The sequence below is a fragment of the Callionymus lyra genome, chromosome 11, assembly GCF_982586985.1.
Source record: "Callionymus lyra chromosome 11, fCalLyr1.hap1.1, whole genome shotgun sequence".
Classification (NCBI taxonomy): Eukaryota; Metazoa; Chordata; class Actinopteri; order Syngnathiformes; family Callionymidae; genus Callionymus; species Callionymus lyra.
The window spans coordinates 21011937-21033043 of NC_141828.1; the positions used below are offsets into that span (position 1 = coordinate 21011937).

Here is a 21107-nt window from a genome sequence, read left to right on the forward strand (position 1 = left end):
AAATATAGTTGGTTTCTTGAGTTTATGCGTTAGCATAGTACTGCTATATTAATTTATAAAAAAGATTATGTCGTTTTAAAAAAATATCTATGTATGTCCAGATCATTGTAATTTTGGTTATATTGACGCATTAGCAAATATATGAGATTCATAAATCCTTTTTTTCATTTTACCTTGATTAAAAATTCCACCTTAAATATTACTCGCAAAACTAAGAATCTATTAAAGCTTTTGACGTAATCTGATTTTCGTCCATCGTATCAAGTAAAAAGAAAAAATGCTGCAAAGCTATCTTAAAAAGACAATGTCTATTTTCGTAAACCAAAAGCGTCGTATAAAACCTGATAAATATGCGGTTATTCTCCGACGTGGCAACGAAACCCAGAATCACTTATTCCCAGGTAGCTCCGCTGCTATTGTTGTGGAAAGAGCCAAACTCATTTGTCAATTACGGTAAGCTCCATTGGGTCGTTGTCTAAACAGTTTTCTCACTCACCGCCGAACCCGGTGATTTATCGTCAGCTGCCGCGGCATCAATACACAATTGGGAGACACTAAGCTGTGATGTTTCAACACAGACTATTGTCAGAGTATCTGCATAGCTCAACATTAAGTGCCATTAGGATTATTCATCGCCTCAGGTCACATAAAAAGCCTTGTTTGGATTCTCGGCTCGTAAAGAGACGACTATTATTCCCTTCCTGTGCTGTTAATCCAAGTCAAAGTTTGTTTAAAGTGCATCTAGCATTCCTTTAATCCGTCATAAAAATGGGGCATGAATTCAAGTTCCATACGTCTGCTGCTGAGTCTAATAATGTCAGTGTTTCAGCTCAGCTAAAATCTATTCATCAAGTCATTTTAAATGACGGACAGAGCAGCTTTATTTGCTGCAGATTTACATGTTCTGCAGATTTCATGGTTTTATTACGATCTTATTTCATCAAACCACACTTGAGTGACATTTAACACAAACTATTCCTTTTTATTGTGTGTATTCTTCCCTTATGAGATGAAAGGATACCTTCAAAATGCTAAATAATATTGTAGCTTTTCGTGCCATTGTATAAGATTTTGTGATAGATCACCTTCAATGACAATTCAAGGAAACTAACCTAAATTTTACCCAGAGATTTAATAAAAAATATAAATAGAACTAAAATTGAAATTGGAAAAAGTTAATGAAATTTAGTTTGAAATATTGTAGTGTCCCTTTTATCATGCTTGCATGGATTTAAAAAGTGTGGTAGCACCATTTTTTCGGCCATTCGCGACGGATTCCGAAAAAAGGCGTGAAAGGTGCTAAAGGCTAAAAGAAGGCCAAACATGTTTGGACTTTTAAAAGGCGGTAATTTGCTTAATATTTTATTTTCAGAGCTTTAATTTAGTTTTAAGACTAGAAGTCCAAAGAAAATGAGCCTATTCACGCTATTGTAGCACTAATAATAAGGGTGTAGTTAGGGCTACTAGCATTTTCGGCCGTTTTGGCCATTGCGAATAAATAAGATCAAAAACCTTCTGTAGTTCTGTAGCACCCTTGCAGCACCCGTGAGTGGGTCACCAAGCTGCCTGAAGGTACCCTATATTATTAACTAGCCAACGATACAAAACCACAAAAGAATATTTTAAATGAAAAATGAAAAGGCTGTGTAATTCGGTTTAAAATATTTTACTTACACTATAGCATGTTTGATTGGACTAAAAATGGTGATAGCATAATTTATCCGATGGTTGTGACAGATTCCGAGAATTACGAAAAAGACTAAAAGAAGGCCAAAAATGTTAGAATGTTAACTTTCTAAATATTCGAGCTACAGAGCTGTTATGAATTTAAAAACTATTGCCTATTCGCGTTGTTGTAGCACTAATAATAAGGGAGTAGTTAGCGCATGACAGTTTTTGGCCATTGTGGACGAAAACCGTAAGAAAAAAAACAAGAAAAAAAAACAAGAAATCCAGCTTAGTCCAGTTTTTGAAAAGCTGTAACTTGCTTAATATTCAAGCCACAGAACTGTTATAAGTTCAAAAAGTACCTTGGAATAATAAAAAATTAGCCTACTAACGCTCATTTTCAACTAACATAAGGGAGACGGTTTTTCGCCCACACAGAGAAATTCTTGGCGGCCATTTTGAGCCCAAGAGCAGCTCCGTAGCACCTGTGAGAGAGTAACAAAGCTGACTCAGTATAAAGATAATTCAATGGTAAAACAAAGGTCACTTAAACGCATCATATGTTTTCAGTAATCTTGAGAATTTTTATCTCAAAATAACTGTTGAGTTTTTCGTGAGATGACGCCTGTTTGAAATATCTTCCTCTTATGGTCACTGGTTACTAGAAGTTTATAGTTCACAATACGTCTTGGTCTTCATCACTCGTGTTATCGCTCCGTGTAGCTACGGAAAATTGTATTTGTGAAACCGCTGCCGTGATTTTCGGATAACCTTGGGAAGAGTGGCGATAGCGGCCGGAGGCATCCGTCCTTCATGCTATCAGCGAGGGCTGAAGAAGAGCCACTTAACAGCTCATAATCACTTTTACACAGCACTTGAAGGCACCGTATCTCTCTTAGTTCGCTCCACTTTTCTATCGTGTGGATGGAAACTGAAAAAAAGGGTCCTGGACATGTGGATAGAAACCGTTTACGTCGGGACAGTCCAGAAATAGTGTTGGTTTTTATATTGAAAACTACTATATATGTATACTTTTGTTGATTCTTAACTACGATATCCAGATATTAGTCATCAAGTTCCTTCAGAAAGCTAAGATAATTTTGGCTACGTTTTTTTTTTTCTTGTTACCCAAAGAGAGCGATAACGTAGCAAGATTTTACCTCTTGACTCAGCTCTTTTTCACCAACACTAAACCTACCGACCCCTCATCCTTCCTAGCCTGAACCCCAAAATGCACAGCAACAGTCGAAGCCGTCCAAACGCATTGTGGTAAAATCGACTTTTTCGTCAAAGACATTGTGTATTTGCTGTAAACCTGTCAGCGTTGCATACGAAAATGAAAGTCTCATCCCTGTCAGTTCCCAAATGACTTTAATCAAACACTTAAAATGGAGGATGACATTTTTCACTGATGGCTGAATTACAGTTATGACCAGATAAATGCCTATCAGACGTTGTACTTCTAACTCACGGGGATGAGGAGGAAATTGAATTTTGAGGCACATAAATTTTGAGCGAGGCATGAGATTACCGTGGCGGGGGGTCTAATGGGAAAAAGAAATGGTGAAATTAATTTCGGTGACATTTATTCCAGGTCGAGCCGCGAGGGAACATGGGTTACAGTGTCTCTGCTGTGTGGAGATAAGAGCCGCGGTTCAAGTCAGAGTGTATGGAAGTGAATGTGTGTCCAAGACGGGATTTCTATCACATTTAAGGCATTAAATTCATTTTTACACACTATCAAGTTTTAGGCACAGTTGTTTTCCACTGTCTATTTTTTCAATTAATTGTAGAAATTAATTAAACGATTAATTTAAGAAATGAAGGTTTACAATTTATGGTATAAAAAAAAACATTCAGTGTAATATATTCAGTGACAATAAATCTGTGTTAACTTCCGTGCAACTTTGAATATGAATGAACAATTAACTGTTACAATATCAAAATAAAATTGTTTGACTATTGTTGAAAATTGTTTGATTACATTTAAAAAATGTTTGATTAAAGTTAAAAATTGATTGATTCTCGTTGAAAATAGTTTGATTATGGTTGGAATATTGGTTGGTTACAGTTCAAAATATTTTGATTATATTTGATAATTGATTGATTTTAGTTGAAAATTGTTTTACATTTAAAAAATGTTGGATTACCGTTGAAAATAGTTTTATTAAAGTTAAAAATTGTTTGATTCTTGTTCAAAATTGTTTGATTATAGTTGGAAAATTGGTTGGTTATAGTTGAGGAATTGGTTGATTATAGTTGAAAATTGTTTGATTACATTTGAAAATTGTTTGATTTTAGTTGAACACTGTGTGGTTATAGTTTAAAATTGTTTGATTCTTGTTAAAAATTGTTTGATTATAGTTGAAAATTGTTTGATTACATTTGAAAATTGTTTGATTATAGTTGAAAATTATTTGATTTTAGTTGAAAATCGGTTGGTTATAGTTGAACATTTTTTGATTACATTTATTTTTTTTGATTACATTTGAAAATAGTTTGATTTTAGTTAAACATTGTGTGGTTATAGTTTAAAATTATTTGATTATAGTTGAAAATTGTTTGATTACATTTGAAAATTGTTTGATTTTAGTTGAACATTGTTTGGTTATAGTTTAATGTTGTTTGATTATAGTTTAAAGTTGTTTGATTACATTTGAAAATTGTTTAATTACAGTTGAAACTGGTTTCATTATACTTGAGATTTGCTTGGTTATATTTGAATATTGTTTGATTATAGTTGAAAAATGTATAACATTTTGAAATTGTTTGATTATAATGTTCACTACAACCTTTTTTCAAGTTTCTTTTACATTAAGAATTGAACATCACATTACATTTTTTTGAACATTGGAAAAAAAAGATGGCGAAAAAATGACAGAGCTTAAAATCACAATGTCTGATTTTGATGCTGTGAAAATTCACCTTTACAAAATTCATATTCTAAATCTGACGGCGCACGTTTACTCCCGTCAGGTTCTCCTCAGGAAGCCAACCTGAGACGAGCCGAAAGACAGGAAGACGATGATAAGCTGGTTATTTACGGAGTTCTTAAGAGTTTTCTTGTGCCCTTAAGGGCGGATGAAGCCTCTAATGACGCCAGTAATCATAAGTGCTCATTTTCTCCGTCAACATGTGGATTACAAATGAACGCGTCTGACACTGATGGATCGCGTCCTTCATTACAGCCAGAGTTTTTCTAATTAAAAGAAAAAAAGCACAGAGAAGTGTCTCAAACCTGAAACCCCCCAAAATAAAAAAAAAGCCAATTAGAGCTTCTTAATGGTGGCGTTAATAAGAGGCGGCCGGCGAGTCACGGGATGAAGGTTTAATCACTGGGACAGGATTCAATAACAAAAGAGCGTCGTATTAATCACCAAGAGAGTGATAACTTCACTGTTCATCTCTTTGACATTGGAGGAAGGGATGAATTAATGATGCTCTCCATCTGAACACATTAAATAATAATTATCAGGCAAAACAGCATGAACGAGTCTGCATAATGAAGCCCATTGTCAGGTCAATTACAGCCACATAAAAAGTGCTCGCAGGGAAGCAGCCAGTTTACCAGATAGCCGCGGCAGATGCTTCATCCCGGGGAGGTTTCTGGGAAAAAACCCGCAGGTTCTCGTTCTGCGTGGATCCCGACGGCTGGTAAAACACTCGTGCCTGCACTTGAAAGGCCGCGGCGAGACGTTACATCAAGGAACAGGATGAAAATTGGCGAGCGAGAGATAAATGACATGACAATGACGGTGTTTTACCGGCTTTTGAAGGCGGCGTCGGTTCGCTAAGTGCCGTGTTAACTAAACTCAACCGCACAGACAATGATGGACTTCACGCGTCGCCGGACAAAATGGCACCTCGCTACCTGTCACCGGCAATTTCCATCAAATCGAAGATTGCCGGCGCGTTTAGCCACGAGAAGACAAGCGCTTGGACTGTTTGGACCGAGTGTTCGTAACGTTTTGACGAATCAGTCAAGCGGACGGATCGAGACTGACACGAGTGTGAGGGACGTTTTTAAAACAATTACACATGAAAACAACTTTAGAACAACTATATAGATATATATATGTGTGTGTATATGTATATATATATATGTGTGTATATATATATATGTGTGTGTGTATATGTATATATATATGTGTGTATATATATATATATATGTGTGTGTGTATATGTATATATATATGTGTGTATATATATATATTTATATATGTGTGTATATATATATATATATATATATGTGTATATATGTGTGTTGTGTATATATATGTACACACAAACATAACTGTATGCATATACTTGTGTGTGTGTGTATATATATGTGTGTGTGTATATATATATATATATATATATATATATACGTATATGTGTGTGTATATGTAAATATATATTTGTGTATATATGTATATATAGATGTGTGTATATATATGTGTGTGTATCTGTGTGTGTGTGTGTGTATATGTATATATGTGTGTTGTGTATATATATGTACACACACACATAACTGCATTCATATACGTGTGTGTGTATATGTGTGTGTTTGTGTGGATATGCGTGTGCTTGTATGCAGGTATGCATCCCTATGTGTGTATGTGTGTGCACGTGTGTGTGCATATACTTGTGTGTTCATGTGTGTGCATGCATGCATGCATGCCAGTATGTGTTTCTGTGTTGGAATGAATGTGTGTACATGTTAGTACGTACGTGTGTGTGTGTGTGTATATATACAGTATATATGTATACAGTATATATGTCTGTGTGGATATACGTGTATATATATTATATGTGTGTATATGAATTTATACATATTTTTGTGTGTGTGTGTGTATATACGTATATATGTGTGTATATATATTTTTTATATATATGTGTTTGTGTATGTGTTTATATACGTATATATTTGTGTTTATATATTTATATATATATGTGTGTGTGTGTGTTTATATACGCACATATGTCTGTATATATTTTTATATCTATGTGTTTGTGTGTGTATATACGTATATATGTCTGTATATATTTTTATATCTATGTGTTTGTGTGTGTATATACGTATATATGTATGAATATATATTTATATAAATGCGTTTATGTGTGTGTGTGTATATACGTATATATGTGTGTATATATATTTATATATATGTGTTTGTGTGTGTATATATATGTAGGAATAGGGAATAACAAATATTTCATATATTTTCTGATGTATTGATAACTACGGTTCTAAAGGTGTTTTTGATGAAATACAACATTGTGTCCAGGTACTATGATATGAAAGAAAAAATAGATATTAATAAAAATAAATATTTCTACACTTCCTTCCATCCTAGAATATATGTTAAGTTCAAGAAACGCGACTCCAGCTGGATGTTCCATGAGTGCAGCTGTGTCTTGAGTCCACCTGCTCAACACTGGTCCAACCCTCTATAAATTGTCTCCCAGCAAACATCCCATAGTTACTCCTCAGCATCCCGGCCCTGCTGACTGACACGTCCTTCTGGTCCCCACAGAACCCCCTGTTATTAGAGTCACTCCGGTGCCTATCTTGATGCTTGTCAAGCACTTTAGTACCTGAGGCTGCTGCCGGGCCGGACCAACAGTGATTGGACATGACACCGTGACAGAGAACAGCAGAGAAGGGCAGCGAGAATCAAAGGAGGAAGATGGCGGTGCGACTCACAGGAAGGTGGCTCTGCTAGCCCTGGTGGGCCGAGGGTGGGCCCATCAACACGGATGAGTGTTAGCCGCGAGCTGCTTGTCACAACCGTGGAGGGAGTGGATCACTCACATGTGAGCGCCATCTTACTGAGGCGTGTCAGTCTGTGGGCCTGATGTGGAAGGACATTAAAACATCTCTGGACACTGTCCCACCTTGACTTGTGTCTCTGTCTGACCTCTGACCTCTGGTGAGCACCTTACACATCTCTTATGTTCACTGACGATAGAAAAATATTTTTTTAAATTAAAGTTATATATTTTTCATTATAATTGAAAATTGTTTGATTAAATTGGAAATTGTTTGATTATTGTTGAAAATTATTTCATTATAGTTGGAAATTGTTTGATTGAATTGAAAATTATTATATTATAGTTGAAAATTGTTTGGTTATAGTTGGAAATCATTTGATAATAGTTGGAAATTGTTTGAATAAATTGAAAATTGTTTAATTAAATTGGAAATTGTTTGATTATTGTTGAAAATGATTTCATTATAGTTGGAAATCATTTGATAATAGTTGGAAATGTTTGAATAAATTGAAAATTGTTTAATTACATTGGAAATTGTTTGATTATTGTTGAAAATGATTTCATTATAGTTGGAAATTGTTTGATTAAATTGAAAAATATTATATTATAGTTGAAAATTGTTTGGTTATAGTTGGAAATCATTTGATAATAGTTGGAAATTGTTTGAATAAGTTGAAAATTGTTTAATTACATTTGAAATTGTTTGATTATTGTTGAAAATTATTTCATTATAGTTGGAAATTGTTTGATTAAATTGAAAATTATTATATTATAGTTGAAAATTGTTTGGTTATAGTTGGAAATCGTTTGATAATAGTTGGAAATTGTTTGAATAAATTGAAAATTGTTTAATTAAATTGGAAATTATTTGATTATAGTTGGAAATTGTTTGAATATAAATGAAAATTGTTTGATTATAGTTGAAAATTGTTGTTGATTATATTGGTTTTGATTTGGTAAGTACGATTGTATAAAATATAGTGTAAAGCCATGTGAAGGACAAGATGAGAATAAAATAAACAAAAAGTAAATCTCATTGTTTCTGTCTGTGAGCTGCCAGATTATGACCACCTGAGAGTTTGAAGTCTGTGGTTCATATCGTTGTATCTTCAGCCATTGGTTCTTGTCCTGGTCTGGCTTGGAGCGACCGTAATTGACCCCTTGGTCACACTTTTCTCACGTCAGGTGTGTCCTGAGATGATGACCTCGTCGATAGATCTGTCTTTACATTGATGTATATTGAAGTATGACGGCTTCATGTAGCTCCACTTCTTCTCGGTGAAGCCAGTGAATCACTAAATATCCGTCCCCTCTTGTAAGAAATCCCACCGTCTTCGTCTCGCCTTCCTTCGCCGTCCCCTCTCCTTCGCCTCGCCCTTATCTGGCCCTCCCTTTCTCCTCGGACCGCCCTCAGCCCCGCATATCTCCAGACAGGTGGAATAATAACGCTCGTAGCTCACAACGGCCAAAGTCCAATAATCTAAATCTTCACTTGCCACACAGGCCGGGACTCGATGACTTTATTGACACGTAATCTCCATAAGGAGAGAAATATTGAGTGTGTAAGGTCAGTCGGTTATGAAGACGTATTATCATATTATCTGCATGAGGGTTGTAGGGCTCGGACCTGACAAAGCTAATTATAATGCTACATGTTTCAGAGCTCGGAGCGTATTATCTGCTCGGCTGCTTGGTTGAGCCACAGCTGAGCTATGGAGGAGCCCGGGATGAGATTTCCCACATAATAGGGTCCGGACGTCTTCTCGGGGGCTTGGAAATTAATGATGCCAAATATTATCGACCACAGCGTCGGAGCATTAATACCCTTGATCTGCTTTGCTGTATTTGTCAGGATTAGCCGTTGTCTGGATGCTAACCAGTGAATCACAATATGACCGAGGCCAAATGTTCCAGTGGTGCCTTCAGGTGCACGACTGAAGGTCACGTCTTCCACGAGTCTGAACCGAAGTACCTTGAATCCTTCACCGTATCCACGTACTTTCACTGGATTACTCTTGTGTCTGAGTACTTTTCCTTGATTTTCTTTGTGTCCAAAACCTTTTACTCTATTACCATTATATATATTTTATATATATATAGAGAGATGTATAGTCAGTATTTTTCCTGACTGTTTTGTACGTGAGTGTTTTTCCTTTGTATTTGTACTTTTACTCGATCATTTATATTACATTTATATACTGTATATTATATATTATTTTACATGATAATTTATCATCTTTTTATTTACAATTTTCAAGAGTACTTTTATGCCTTTGTAAAGTATTTTTTATTTAAGTATATTTACTTGATCAGGTTTGTATTGCAGTACTTTTACTTTATTATTAAATTTATTTTTTTCTTTTTTAAACTATACTTGAGAATTTTTACTCCTTTTGTCAGCATGTTTGTACTTGTGTTATCTATAACACTTTGTATTTAATTAAAATTTAATTTCCCTTCTTCATGGTTATTGCTTAATATTTTATTTAATCTAGTTATATAATATTTAGTATGTATTTATTTGATTATTAATTTTATGTTATTTTTTGTTTATTGTATTTATTTCTTATCTCAGTACTTTTATAATCTACTACTTTCCTTTTTTTTGCTTGGTTACGTTAGTACTTTTGCATGAGTATTTTTACTTGATAAATTTTGCATTCAAGTACTTTAAGTACTTCTGTACTGTTACTGTTATACTATTCCTACAACCACTATGCCCTTCATATCCATCTTTTAATGATAATAAATAATTGTTTGATTATAGTTCACAACGTATTGATTTTAGTTAAAAATGGATTAAAGTTGATTATTGTTTTATAACAGCTAAAATAGTTTGATTATAGTTGTCAAGTGTTGAACTACAATTGATACTTTTGATTACAGTCCAAAGTTCTATTATTGTAGGAGCAAAATATTGTTTTTGAATCGTGCATGATTTAAATGTAAAGGCAAAGAAAAGATTAAAATTAAAGAAATATTTATAAAAATTAATACAATAAACCACTTATTACAACTACAAAAAATATGAATCCAAAATAAAAAGATAATCTTAAAAACCAATTCAAAAGATATTTAAAAATATATACATATAAACATAATAAATAATAAGCAATAATCGTTAAAAATATATATATATAATTAACTGTTTAGTTCCATAAGTAAACTTCAACAAATTAATAGATTACATTAGATTAGATTAGATCGATATAAATTGCAAAGTAAAATTAACTTTGTTTTTGTTTATATTGTTGATGTCATCACTGTTTATCCCTTTAATAATTAAAAACAAATCAATGTTTATTTTTGTAATTTAAAAGTTGAAGAGGTCCTTCAGATTATCCTTCATGTATATATGTATTTATGTATTATATGTAATTTGAAAAAATGTTGATTTGACGTTGCTAATACACGTCAGATTCAACCAGTGACATCAAATGATAAATAGTTTTTAACTGCTAATGTTTGTTAGCACCTGCACACGTGACTGTCTCCCGTGTTGTAATCTCCCCCCTTCCTCCCCCTTCCTCCCGCGCTCCACATCCTGGGTGGTTTGAAAAATGGTCTGCATCTCCCTGATAGCCTGCGTGGAGAGAATAAATGGCTAATGAATTACAGATGAACATTGACGCCAATGAATCTTCCTGATGTCCCAGGGTTGTATGGCGGCCATTTTGAAAGTTGAATCAATACGCTGAAGTTGAAAACATGCAGTAGTTGGACCGGAGTAAACACTCGGGAGGCGAGAGAGCTCCGGACATGCATCATCACGACAGCGATTTATGTGTAATGGACTAAATATTTTTAGACAAACGTCACTTTAGCTCTCAAAGTTACACTGAGGGGTGGACAGTGCTGGACAGTTTAATTTCACCATTTCACTCCCATTCAGGCTTTATGTCCCGAATGTCAGCTTTAAAATAATATTACTGCTGCTATGAGTCCTTATGTTGGGATAACGTGTTAAATAGTTTTGTGTTCACTATGTTTTTCTAACCTGAAGATCTTCTACTAAAATTTAAAATGAATATAACGAATGTTGCAAGTATACAAGAAATACAAGACTTTGTCCTGTTGATTTGACACTGTTTTTTGTTTTTTTCATTATTTATTTATTATTAAAAAAAAAATTCACGATTACTTTTTGTATTCTCAACGTATTTTCACTTGATTATTGTTTTTTGAGTATTTTTACTTCAGTATTTTCACTTGACTATTGTTGTATTAAGGTACTTTTAATTTAGAATCGTCAGTTGATTATTGTTTTATTATAGTATTTTTACTTTGGTATTTCCACTTGAGTACTGTTTTATCAAAGTACTTTTAATTTAGTATTTTTTACTTGATTATTGTTGTATTAAAGTACTTTTACTTTAGTATTGTCAGTTGATTATTGTTTTATTAGAGTATTTTTACTTCGGTATTTTCACTTGATTTTTCTTGTATCAAAGTATTTTTACTTCATTGTTCTCAGTTGATGAAAGTTTTATGATAGTACTTTTACTTCAGTATTTGTACTTGAGTTTCATTGTATGAAAATACTTTTACTTCAGTATTTTACTTGATTATTCTCGTACCAAAGTACTTTTACTTCAGTATTTTTACTTGATTATCCTTGTATCAAAGTATTTTTACTTTTGTATTTTACTTGATTATGTTTAAATCCAATAACTTTTTTTACTTACTTTACTTACCAAGTTTACATAATGTTTTTTTGTCTTTTTACTTGTTTACTTTACAATATCCAAAATATATATGTATATCTACAATCTAATACAATAAAGGAAAGAAATAAAGTACAAAATACACTCAAAATAGTAAACAGTGTTCATCAAGAACATAATTTTTTAGATAAATTCAAAATTTACATAAGAAATCAAATAAAGGATAATAAGCGATAATAATAATGAAAAAAAAGGAAATTAAACAGCAATGAAACGTTTATTGTAAACTTGGACAAAAATGTTAAATCAATTAATTTAAAAAAAAATTGTTGATTTTATTAATATTTTTAGAATCTTCTATTCTTACAGGATTCTTCTGCGTATATATTGCAGGTCTAGACAAGAAGGGAAATTAAGGGAAAAGTCCGAAGAAAGGGGAGAAGGGAGGAATAAGTTTGAGGGCACGAGAAGGAGACGGGATGAGAAACTCTGAGTGGATTCATGCCAGGAATAGATAACCTTGATGTTAAAAGCTACATCCGTCGGATGTCTCTCCGTGACATATTGATGGCCCTTGAATCAAGTCAAGCTGATTGTATGCGGCGAACAATCATTAAACTCACTCCATCTCCCTCCTTCTCTTGAAGAGAGTGAGCGCATGCATGATTCATGATGATTAAATGCCCTTTTCACCCAAGAGATATGAGCCGTCGTCGTGTTGACGTGACACTGCGTCGTATTCTGTCATTTATTTATTATTCAAAAAATATATACTTTTCATATTTACTATTTTTTCTTTTACAATTATCCCTTATTCAAGTTTTACTTTTGTACACCTATGCTTTTACTTCAGTATTTTTAATCGATAACTGTTCTGAGTATTTTAACATGAATACTCTTTCTCTAATACTTTTGTTTCCGAGTACTACTTGATTATCTAAACTCAAATACATTTGTAACAAAGCACTTTTGTACGTGAGCACTTGAATGCTTGAGTAATTTCCGTGGGTCTTGTACATTCATAGTATTTTTACTTGAGTACTTTTTCCACTTGTTTATTTATTATTATTTTAAAATGACAAAATATATATATATATTACATTTGGTTTTATTTTCTTCACTCATATATTGTATTACTTCTTCATTTTAAATGTCTATTTAATCTTAATCTAAAACTAAAATTTAATCTAAATATTAATCTAAAACTCAATCTTAATCTTAAACTAAATCTTAATCTAAAACTCAATCTAAATCTTAATCTAGATCTTAATCTAAAACTCAATCTAAATCTTAATCTAAATCTTAATCTAAAACTCAATCTAAATCTTAATCTAAATCTTAATCTAAAACTCAATCTAAATCTTAATCTAAATCTTAATCTAAAACTCAATCTAAATAATAATCTAAAACTAAATCTAAATCTTAATCTAAAACTCAATCTAAAAATGGATCTAAATCTTAATCTGAAATTTAACCTAACTCTTTATCGAAAACTTAATCTAAGACTAAATCTAAAACTTAAATTAAATTGTAATCCAAGTCTTAGTCTAAAACCAAATCTAACTCTAAATGTAAAACTTAATCCAACTCTGTATCTAAATCTTAATCTAAAATTTAATCCAAAACATTATCCAAAACTGAATTTAAATCTGAATCTAAAACTCAAACTAAATCTTAATCAAGTCATGATCTAAAACTTAATCTAAGTCTTCATATAAATTGTATTTAAATACTTACCTACACTTTTTATCTAAATCTTAATCTAAGACTAAATCTATCTCCTTATCTAAAACTTAATCTAAATCTTAGTCTAAGACTATAAGTACAACCCCATAAGGATGTCGCTGTAAAACTAAATATTTTCAAATACAATATTTATTCTGTATATATATATATACACAGTATATATTGTATAATATAAATTGCTTGACCTGTGTCGGGTCCAGGTCGCACATGTGACCTCTCAGGCTGGTGTCATGATGCCCACAGAGAGTGTAGAGAGTGTAGAGAGTGTAGAGAGTGTAGAGAGTGTAGAGAGTGTAGAGAGTGTAGAGAGTGTAGAGAGTGTAGAGAGTGTAGAGAGTGTAGAGAGTGTAGAGAGTGTAGAGAGTGTAGAGAGTGTAGAGAGTGTAGAGAGTGTAGAGAGTGTGGCTGCAGATGCTGAAGTGACTCCGTGACTCTGTGACTCTGTGACTCTGTGACTGGTGGTAGAACGAGCATCAGGCTCCTGTGGCGACGACACATGTTCAGGGTAATCAGCTCTGAAGAGTCTCTTCCACGATAAAGTGTCTCTGCCGCGTTCACGGCGATGGCGACCGCAGTGCCTTTTAATAAAGACAAGACGCTTAGTTACTCCCCTTAAAAACAACATGGTGTCCATACAGAACAAAGGGTGGCGTGTTCCTCTGCCAGGTCGTGATGAAAACACTCGTCTTTGTTAATCTGTCACGCTAATGGCGGACCCCACTGTTCTCCCAGCGTGTTGTGTTTGTGCGCTGGAAGTGTAGTCGTGGACAATGTTGTGATCATCGTCGGTGTGTTTGATGCTTTACACTCACACTATCCGCATGTGTGTGTGTGTGTCAGGTAAAAGACCCAGCATCCAATCATATCACTCAAATGAATCATGTGACAGAATGTGTTGTTGTTGATTATTGGACCACATGTTGTGGATTTGATAGGTTTGTAACCAGTGCTGTTGTTACTATAAATGTATCCTATCTTCATGGTGGCTTGAGTTCAGGAGCTGAAACTATCTTCCAATTTCCTGAAAACCATTAACAAACTATTAAACACAATTTCAATTTATCAAAAACACATTTACTATCTAAAATAAATGTATACATTATAAAAAACACTTTACTATTGTAGCACTTTTACAAGTTTGTAATTTCATGACACAAAATCCCCACATTTCACTGAAACAAATTTATAGATTTCTAGAAAAATAACTTACTAACTCTGAAAAAACTAATACAATTCCTCGCTCAAATAGAATTAAAAGCTCTTAAACAAAATTACAATTTATTGAAACAAATGCGTTTCTCTAATTGAAAATCTCCTGAAAACAACAATCACAAACTACTCCGAAACAAATTTACTAATTGATGAAACACATTTACAAACTCAAAAAACAAATATAAAAACTCTTAAACAAATGTAAGAACCCTTAACATATTTACAATTTCCTTGAAAAATTATTTACAAACTATGAAACAAATGTACCTTTTTTGTGGATCAAAATTCCAATTTACTGAAACAAATTAATTTTTTTAATTTGAGCAAATTCTTAATTACTGTTAAATATTTATTAAATCTGAAACAAATTTGTGAATCAGTAAAACAAATGTTTAAACACTAAAAACAGATTAATAGATTAATTAAAAAGATTAATAATAAATACTTTTTTTTAAATCAGATTTCTTTTTTTAAAGTGGACAATTTCCTTTGTTTTAGTACATTTAGAATTTGTTTCAAGAGTTCTTCAATTTGTTTTAGGAAGTTAAAATGTTGTTTATAAGTTTGTTTTTCACTTCCAGGCCACCATAGGCATGTTTAAAACACAAAATAAACACTGAGGTTTTGTTGTTTTAATAAGAATTGAGTGCTACCAGAAGTTAAATCTAGAAGAAAGTTCCTGTCAATAAATGTTTTTTTTAGCTCCAATGGGTCACATTGAGACCTCAGTCTTGCAGGACCTCATGGTCGTCTGTGTTCAGAGGTCTTTATGTTCAGCTGCTTCAACTGTGAAGGTTAGTTGTTAAAAGTCTCTGGTTCAAAACCTACATTGGAACGAAGGCTCTGCTATCTCAGTGGAAAAATCTCTTTGAGGGGTTTTTGTCCCTAAAGAGACTTTTTTTCTCCAGCTAAACTGTGAATAAGTGAAAGGTCCTCATGTGATCAGAGTGGCTTTGAGACAACCCTGGTCCTGTGGTGTCAGACCCAGTCCACCACCATGGCACCTACATCCCCTCGGCCAATCATGGCAGCTGGAATTCAACCCCCCCCCCCTTTCTCTACAACCCTCCTCGGTGTCACACAATATGTAGTCGCGCACAGGGGAGCAGGCAGGCATGGAGCTGGTCCCGGATTTTATCGGAGGTGACAGCTCCTCACACTTCAATGTTTGGATCACCTCAAGTCGCTGGGCGATGAGGGGAAATGAGCACTGCTCCACTACAAAGTCCAGATTTAGATTGACTGAGCTTGTCCTCGGGCCTGTGGGCCGCCGCCGTCGTATTGCTGCTCTCCCTGACAGAACACCCACTACCGCTGCGAGGGACTGGTGTGTGTTTGTGTCTCTCTTCCCGGAGACGCCAGTGTGTGTGCGCGAGAGACTTACTAGATCCTACTTTGAGGAGTGGGGAGAGCGAGCGACGTGTCAGGTTTGGTTAGAATGGAGGGTGGCATCAGAATATGTTTGGCACTAATATGGCACCGGTATCTCTGTCCCTGTCTCTGCTTCCTGTCACTTAGTTGCCATCCTCTCCCCGCCATGACAGCGTCTCTTTGGGTTACGTGATCGTACTCGGTACCCCCTCATCTACTCCCCCCCGACCCCCCTGGCCTGTCTCGCAGCCCCCCGGACCTCGCCCTCCCATAATGCACTTGATGTCTGTTTTAAGGAGGCGAGAGCTCTTATCGCCGACGCTGTCAGAGCATCATGGACGGCACTAATGCCACTTGTCCTTGCCTCGTGTGGCGAGAGCAGGGCAGCGTTCCTCCTGGACAGATGCACCTCTCATTATACCAGAGATACATGTCCTCCTGGACCTGTGGAAGAACTGTATTTCAGGAGGTTTTCTTCAGATGAACGGGGAGGGAAATAGATTTATCACAAATCCTTGTTGAAGTAAAAAGTACCTAAGGTGTCAAAATGCAGCCGACAAGCGTTTTTTGTTACTCAGAGTGAATTTGAATGAACGTGTCATTTTAAAATCTTTCTTTAGAGTTTAGTTCAACTTTTTCTACAGTCGTAATTAGAAGAGGCGCAGCCTTGCTCAATCTTATTATTATAATATTAACATAAGAAAATGTGCTTAAGCCCCGCCCACTGAAAAAACTTCACTTTAAATGAAATCTTGTTTGCCCTATCCACGCCCACTCTGCTGTTATTGGTTTGCTGTGATGTTTGTCGCCGCACATCATCAATCCCGGAAGTTTCCACCTCTAGGGGACTGGTTGTATAAACAAGGGGGGCGTGATTACAGCTGGCTGGAGGAGGAGTGAAGACATTATTACGTCATAATGGATTCCGCTCTTGTAACCTCACTTTTGCCAAGATTTCAGACATTTGTGTCTTCTTGTTTAGACTATTGCAACAGTTTGTTTTCATTTCTTAACAAGAAGCAGCTGTCTCGCCTGCAGTTAATACAAATCTCTGCAATGAGAATTCCGACCTGCTCTAGTAGAAGAACTTACATTTCTCTGATCCTTAAAACTCTTCACTGGCTTCAAGTTTCTTTCAGGATTAACTTTAAAATTCTGGTTCTTACTTTCAGATCTATTCATGGTCAGGTTTCTCCTTACTTCACTGATCTGATCCAGCCTTACACCCCAGCTCGGGCTCTGAGGTCTGTGGATCAGAATCTACTGATGGTTCCTCGCACACAGTTCAGGACCAGAGGAGAGAAATCCTTCCAGACTGTTGCTCCTAAGCTTTGGAACGATCTTCCTCTCCCTCTGTGTTTGATGGATCTATTGACTCCTTCAAGAAACATCTTAAGACATGTTCATTTGTGTCCTTGCCATTAAGAGTTTTGTATTTTTAACTGTTCATTGTTCAAGCGCTTTGTGACCCTGGTCTAGAAAGTCAATTTACAAATAACTATTACTTAGTTACTTACTTTATAAAGTATTAACTTGAATACATGGTCATGATGAGAGACTTACTGCATCTTGGAGAGAAAGAATTAAACATTTAAAACATGTGAGCGAGTCAGGAGAGTTGGGTTTTCAAACGAGTTAGTATTGTAAACTCAGATTAGTATTATATAAATATAATCTGTGAACCCAACAGTTCCTCAAGAACTATTTTTTTGTATTTTTCTCACTCGAGGCTGAGGAAACTCAAGTAATACTATCTCACATGAATCCGTCTGTTATAAAAATGTCATTTCAACACGGAAGAAAACAAAAAATGACAAGCAAGACATCATCCCTGATACCTTTTTCTCCTCTGTTCTTGGCAGGAGTATTTGTCAAGTGTCGCTACGTCTACTACGGCAAACACTCGGAGGGCAACAGATTCATCCAGAACGACCAGCTCTGATGGACGGCCGCCGGCGAACGGAGGGGGGGGGGGGTGAGGGGGACATGAGTGGCAATGGATGTAAACAGACGGAGACACAATCAAGTATCGTTGTATTTATTCACACCAGTCGTGATACAGTTTCGTCTCGCAGCAAAGTGCAGGAATGTGCAGCAGTAGCCTTTTTAAAACAACATAAATTTTTGCCCCCGCTGAGCTGCATCTGCTTCCAGCTCTGAGATGACACTCCCACTGACATGATTGCCTCTAAGCATGAGCCATCTCCACACACACACACACACACACACACACACACCTTCCCATCCTCGGTGTGTCTTACCCAGTCAGTGACACGCGGATCCAGCCAATTGCAGTGCCGGCAGTTGACAGCCATGATGGATCACCTGTCTTCTGCTGCCACTAATCAAGGGTGAAAGGGGTGACGGTCACACACCTGAGGCCCGACATGTGCTCATCTCCTCTGTATCGCACACAGACACACACACACAAGTGCAGTTTAAAACATAACTGCAGCGACAAAACCACGAGGCTTCATCTTCCTGTCGTCACGATCGAAAGACCACAGTGAGAATGAAAACACGCTGTTCCCAGTGAATGTTTTAGTATTATTTTAGTGTAATAATGTTATTAAAAAACATGCACATTTATGAATCGTTCAGGGAGAAATTGAGGATTGAAATTTAAATTTAACTTAAATGTAACTTTCATTTCAATGGCTTTTTCAAGGATCTTCTTCCTTCAATTTAAAACAATTAAAACCACTTTCATTCCAGAGCTGAATCATGACAAAAATATTCAGGAATCAAAAAATATTCAGGAATCAAACTCGCACCACTGTTTTTGTTAGTCATTAAAGTGGTAGCTCAGGCAAAATTCAAATATTTCTACTCACCCTTGTGTCGGGTTGGGATTATTTTCAGAGTATTTTGATCCTTTTTAGAGTTATAGACAAAAATGTATGTTAATTTTAATGTAGCAACTGGAGCTTCATCTTCGTCTTCGTCCTCAAATACACTGAAAAACCTCCAAATACCTCCATATTGGTCGTCTGTAACGTCCCACTTGAAACACTTGAAGCAGGAGCTGAGAGACTGGAATCTTTCGCCACAAATAAGCTTAAAATATAGACTAATTAAAGTTTTTTTTAGGAATAATTTCTGTCGAGACTTCAATAAAAAATGAACGATACAGACAAGCAGGTATTTGGATGTTTTTAAGTGTCTTTTTGGACAAAGATAAAGACAAAGACAACTGAGCTCCAGTCGCTACATTAAAATGAACAAACATCTTTGTCTATAACTCTAAAAATGAACGGATTACTCTGAAAATAATCCCAACCCTTAGTCGAAATGAGGGTGAGTAGAAAATTAAATTTTAAACACACCAATTACATAAACTATTAAACTATTACATTAAAAGTTTATCAGATCTTTCAGCTGTTTTATGGGGAAATGAGCTGAGAATTTAATTTAAAATGCACTGTAAAAGGTTTACTAAAAAGCGCCAGAATTTCCCACTAGATTTAGGACCAAGAGATTTGACTATTGGTATGTTTGTATTCTTCTTAATTTTATCATGTTCAGTTGTACCACTTTCTTTCTCGTCTTTTCAACTCTGCTGCTCTAGATTGCTAAATATGTGCACTATCAAGTCTATTGAATAAAATGTTCTGATGTGTGCTTATCCTGACCTTTTTTTTTATCATGTAAACACCATTTTAATCATTAAAGATTAACACAATCATTATTGGGCTAAATATTCAACAACATTTTTTTTCAACTTTTTCAAACCTTTGTTTCAAATGTTTATCTGTAAATTGTGAATGTCGAAGTGCATTCAACTCAATGATTGTATAAATTTAATGCATTTTAAATGTTTACATTTATGTTTTATATTTTCGAAAGACATGAGATTCTATGTTGATGAGTGATTAAAGGATTCAAACCAAAAGTTTCTCTCCGACCAGTCACTGGAACCCAAACATGTCGAGGATAATTGTCGACTGGAATGATCCACGAGCTAGAACGGCTCGTGAGATTCGATCCGTTCGATCAAATCCCCACAGAAGACGTCGCTCTAGCTTGCTTTGACGCCACTACATGGAATTATTCACGACAAAAGTCGCATCTCGCGCACCTCTGGTACAGGTTTGACCTGCACATGAGCCGGCAAATCCTGGCTATTTTTATAGGCGTCTGGTCTCGGGCGACTTCAGTTCACATGTCGAGGTGCGAAAAGATGGCAGCCTGACCGGAGGTGTCCATGATTACACCCGAAGAGCAGCCGCGTGTCTCCTCGCATGTGATAATCCGCGAGTGTTTACAGGGACTCGATGACCATATTCCAGCTGACATGTCGTTCAGGAGCCCGGTCACTAGTGCTGGCGTTTCAAAATGACAAGGTTTATTTGTCTGTGTTTTGATATGCTCAGAGGAAACCGGGAGTGACAGCGCGGAAAGGCAGGAAGAAGGGAGCCACAACAAGTACCCCCCCGCCCCATCCACACACAATACAAAATGTCATCCTTCCCCTGGCTGCAGCATGAGCCCAACCATCCTGCTGAAAAGAGCAGACATTTAAAACTTTGTGACATGTGTCACAGGCAGTGCCATTGAGCCAGTGCCACTGACGGAGCTGGAATTGACAGGCTCCGAGCCACCGGAGCTGGCTTGGGGACACACTGAGTTTGGTGCGTGTCACTTCCTATCCTCGTCAAGGACGCAACCAGAGCTGCCACACCAACACAA

General features: G+C 35.6%; 1 protein-coding gene across 1 annotated transcript in view; it reads left to right on the forward strand.

Moving 5' to 3' along the window:
• The window catches only part of lrmda (leucine rich melanocyte differentiation associated), a 262398-nt gene extending 242115 nt beyond the window's left edge, over positions 1-20283 (forward strand). The window contains exon 7 of the mRNA XM_087803117.1: positions 18281-20283. Coding sequence (XP_087659243.1) covers positions 18281-18360 — 80 coding nt within the window. The 3' untranslated portion in view covers positions 18361-20283. The remainder of the gene's footprint in view (positions 1-18280) is intronic.
• The last annotated feature ends 824 nt before the right edge of the window (positions 20284-21107 follow it).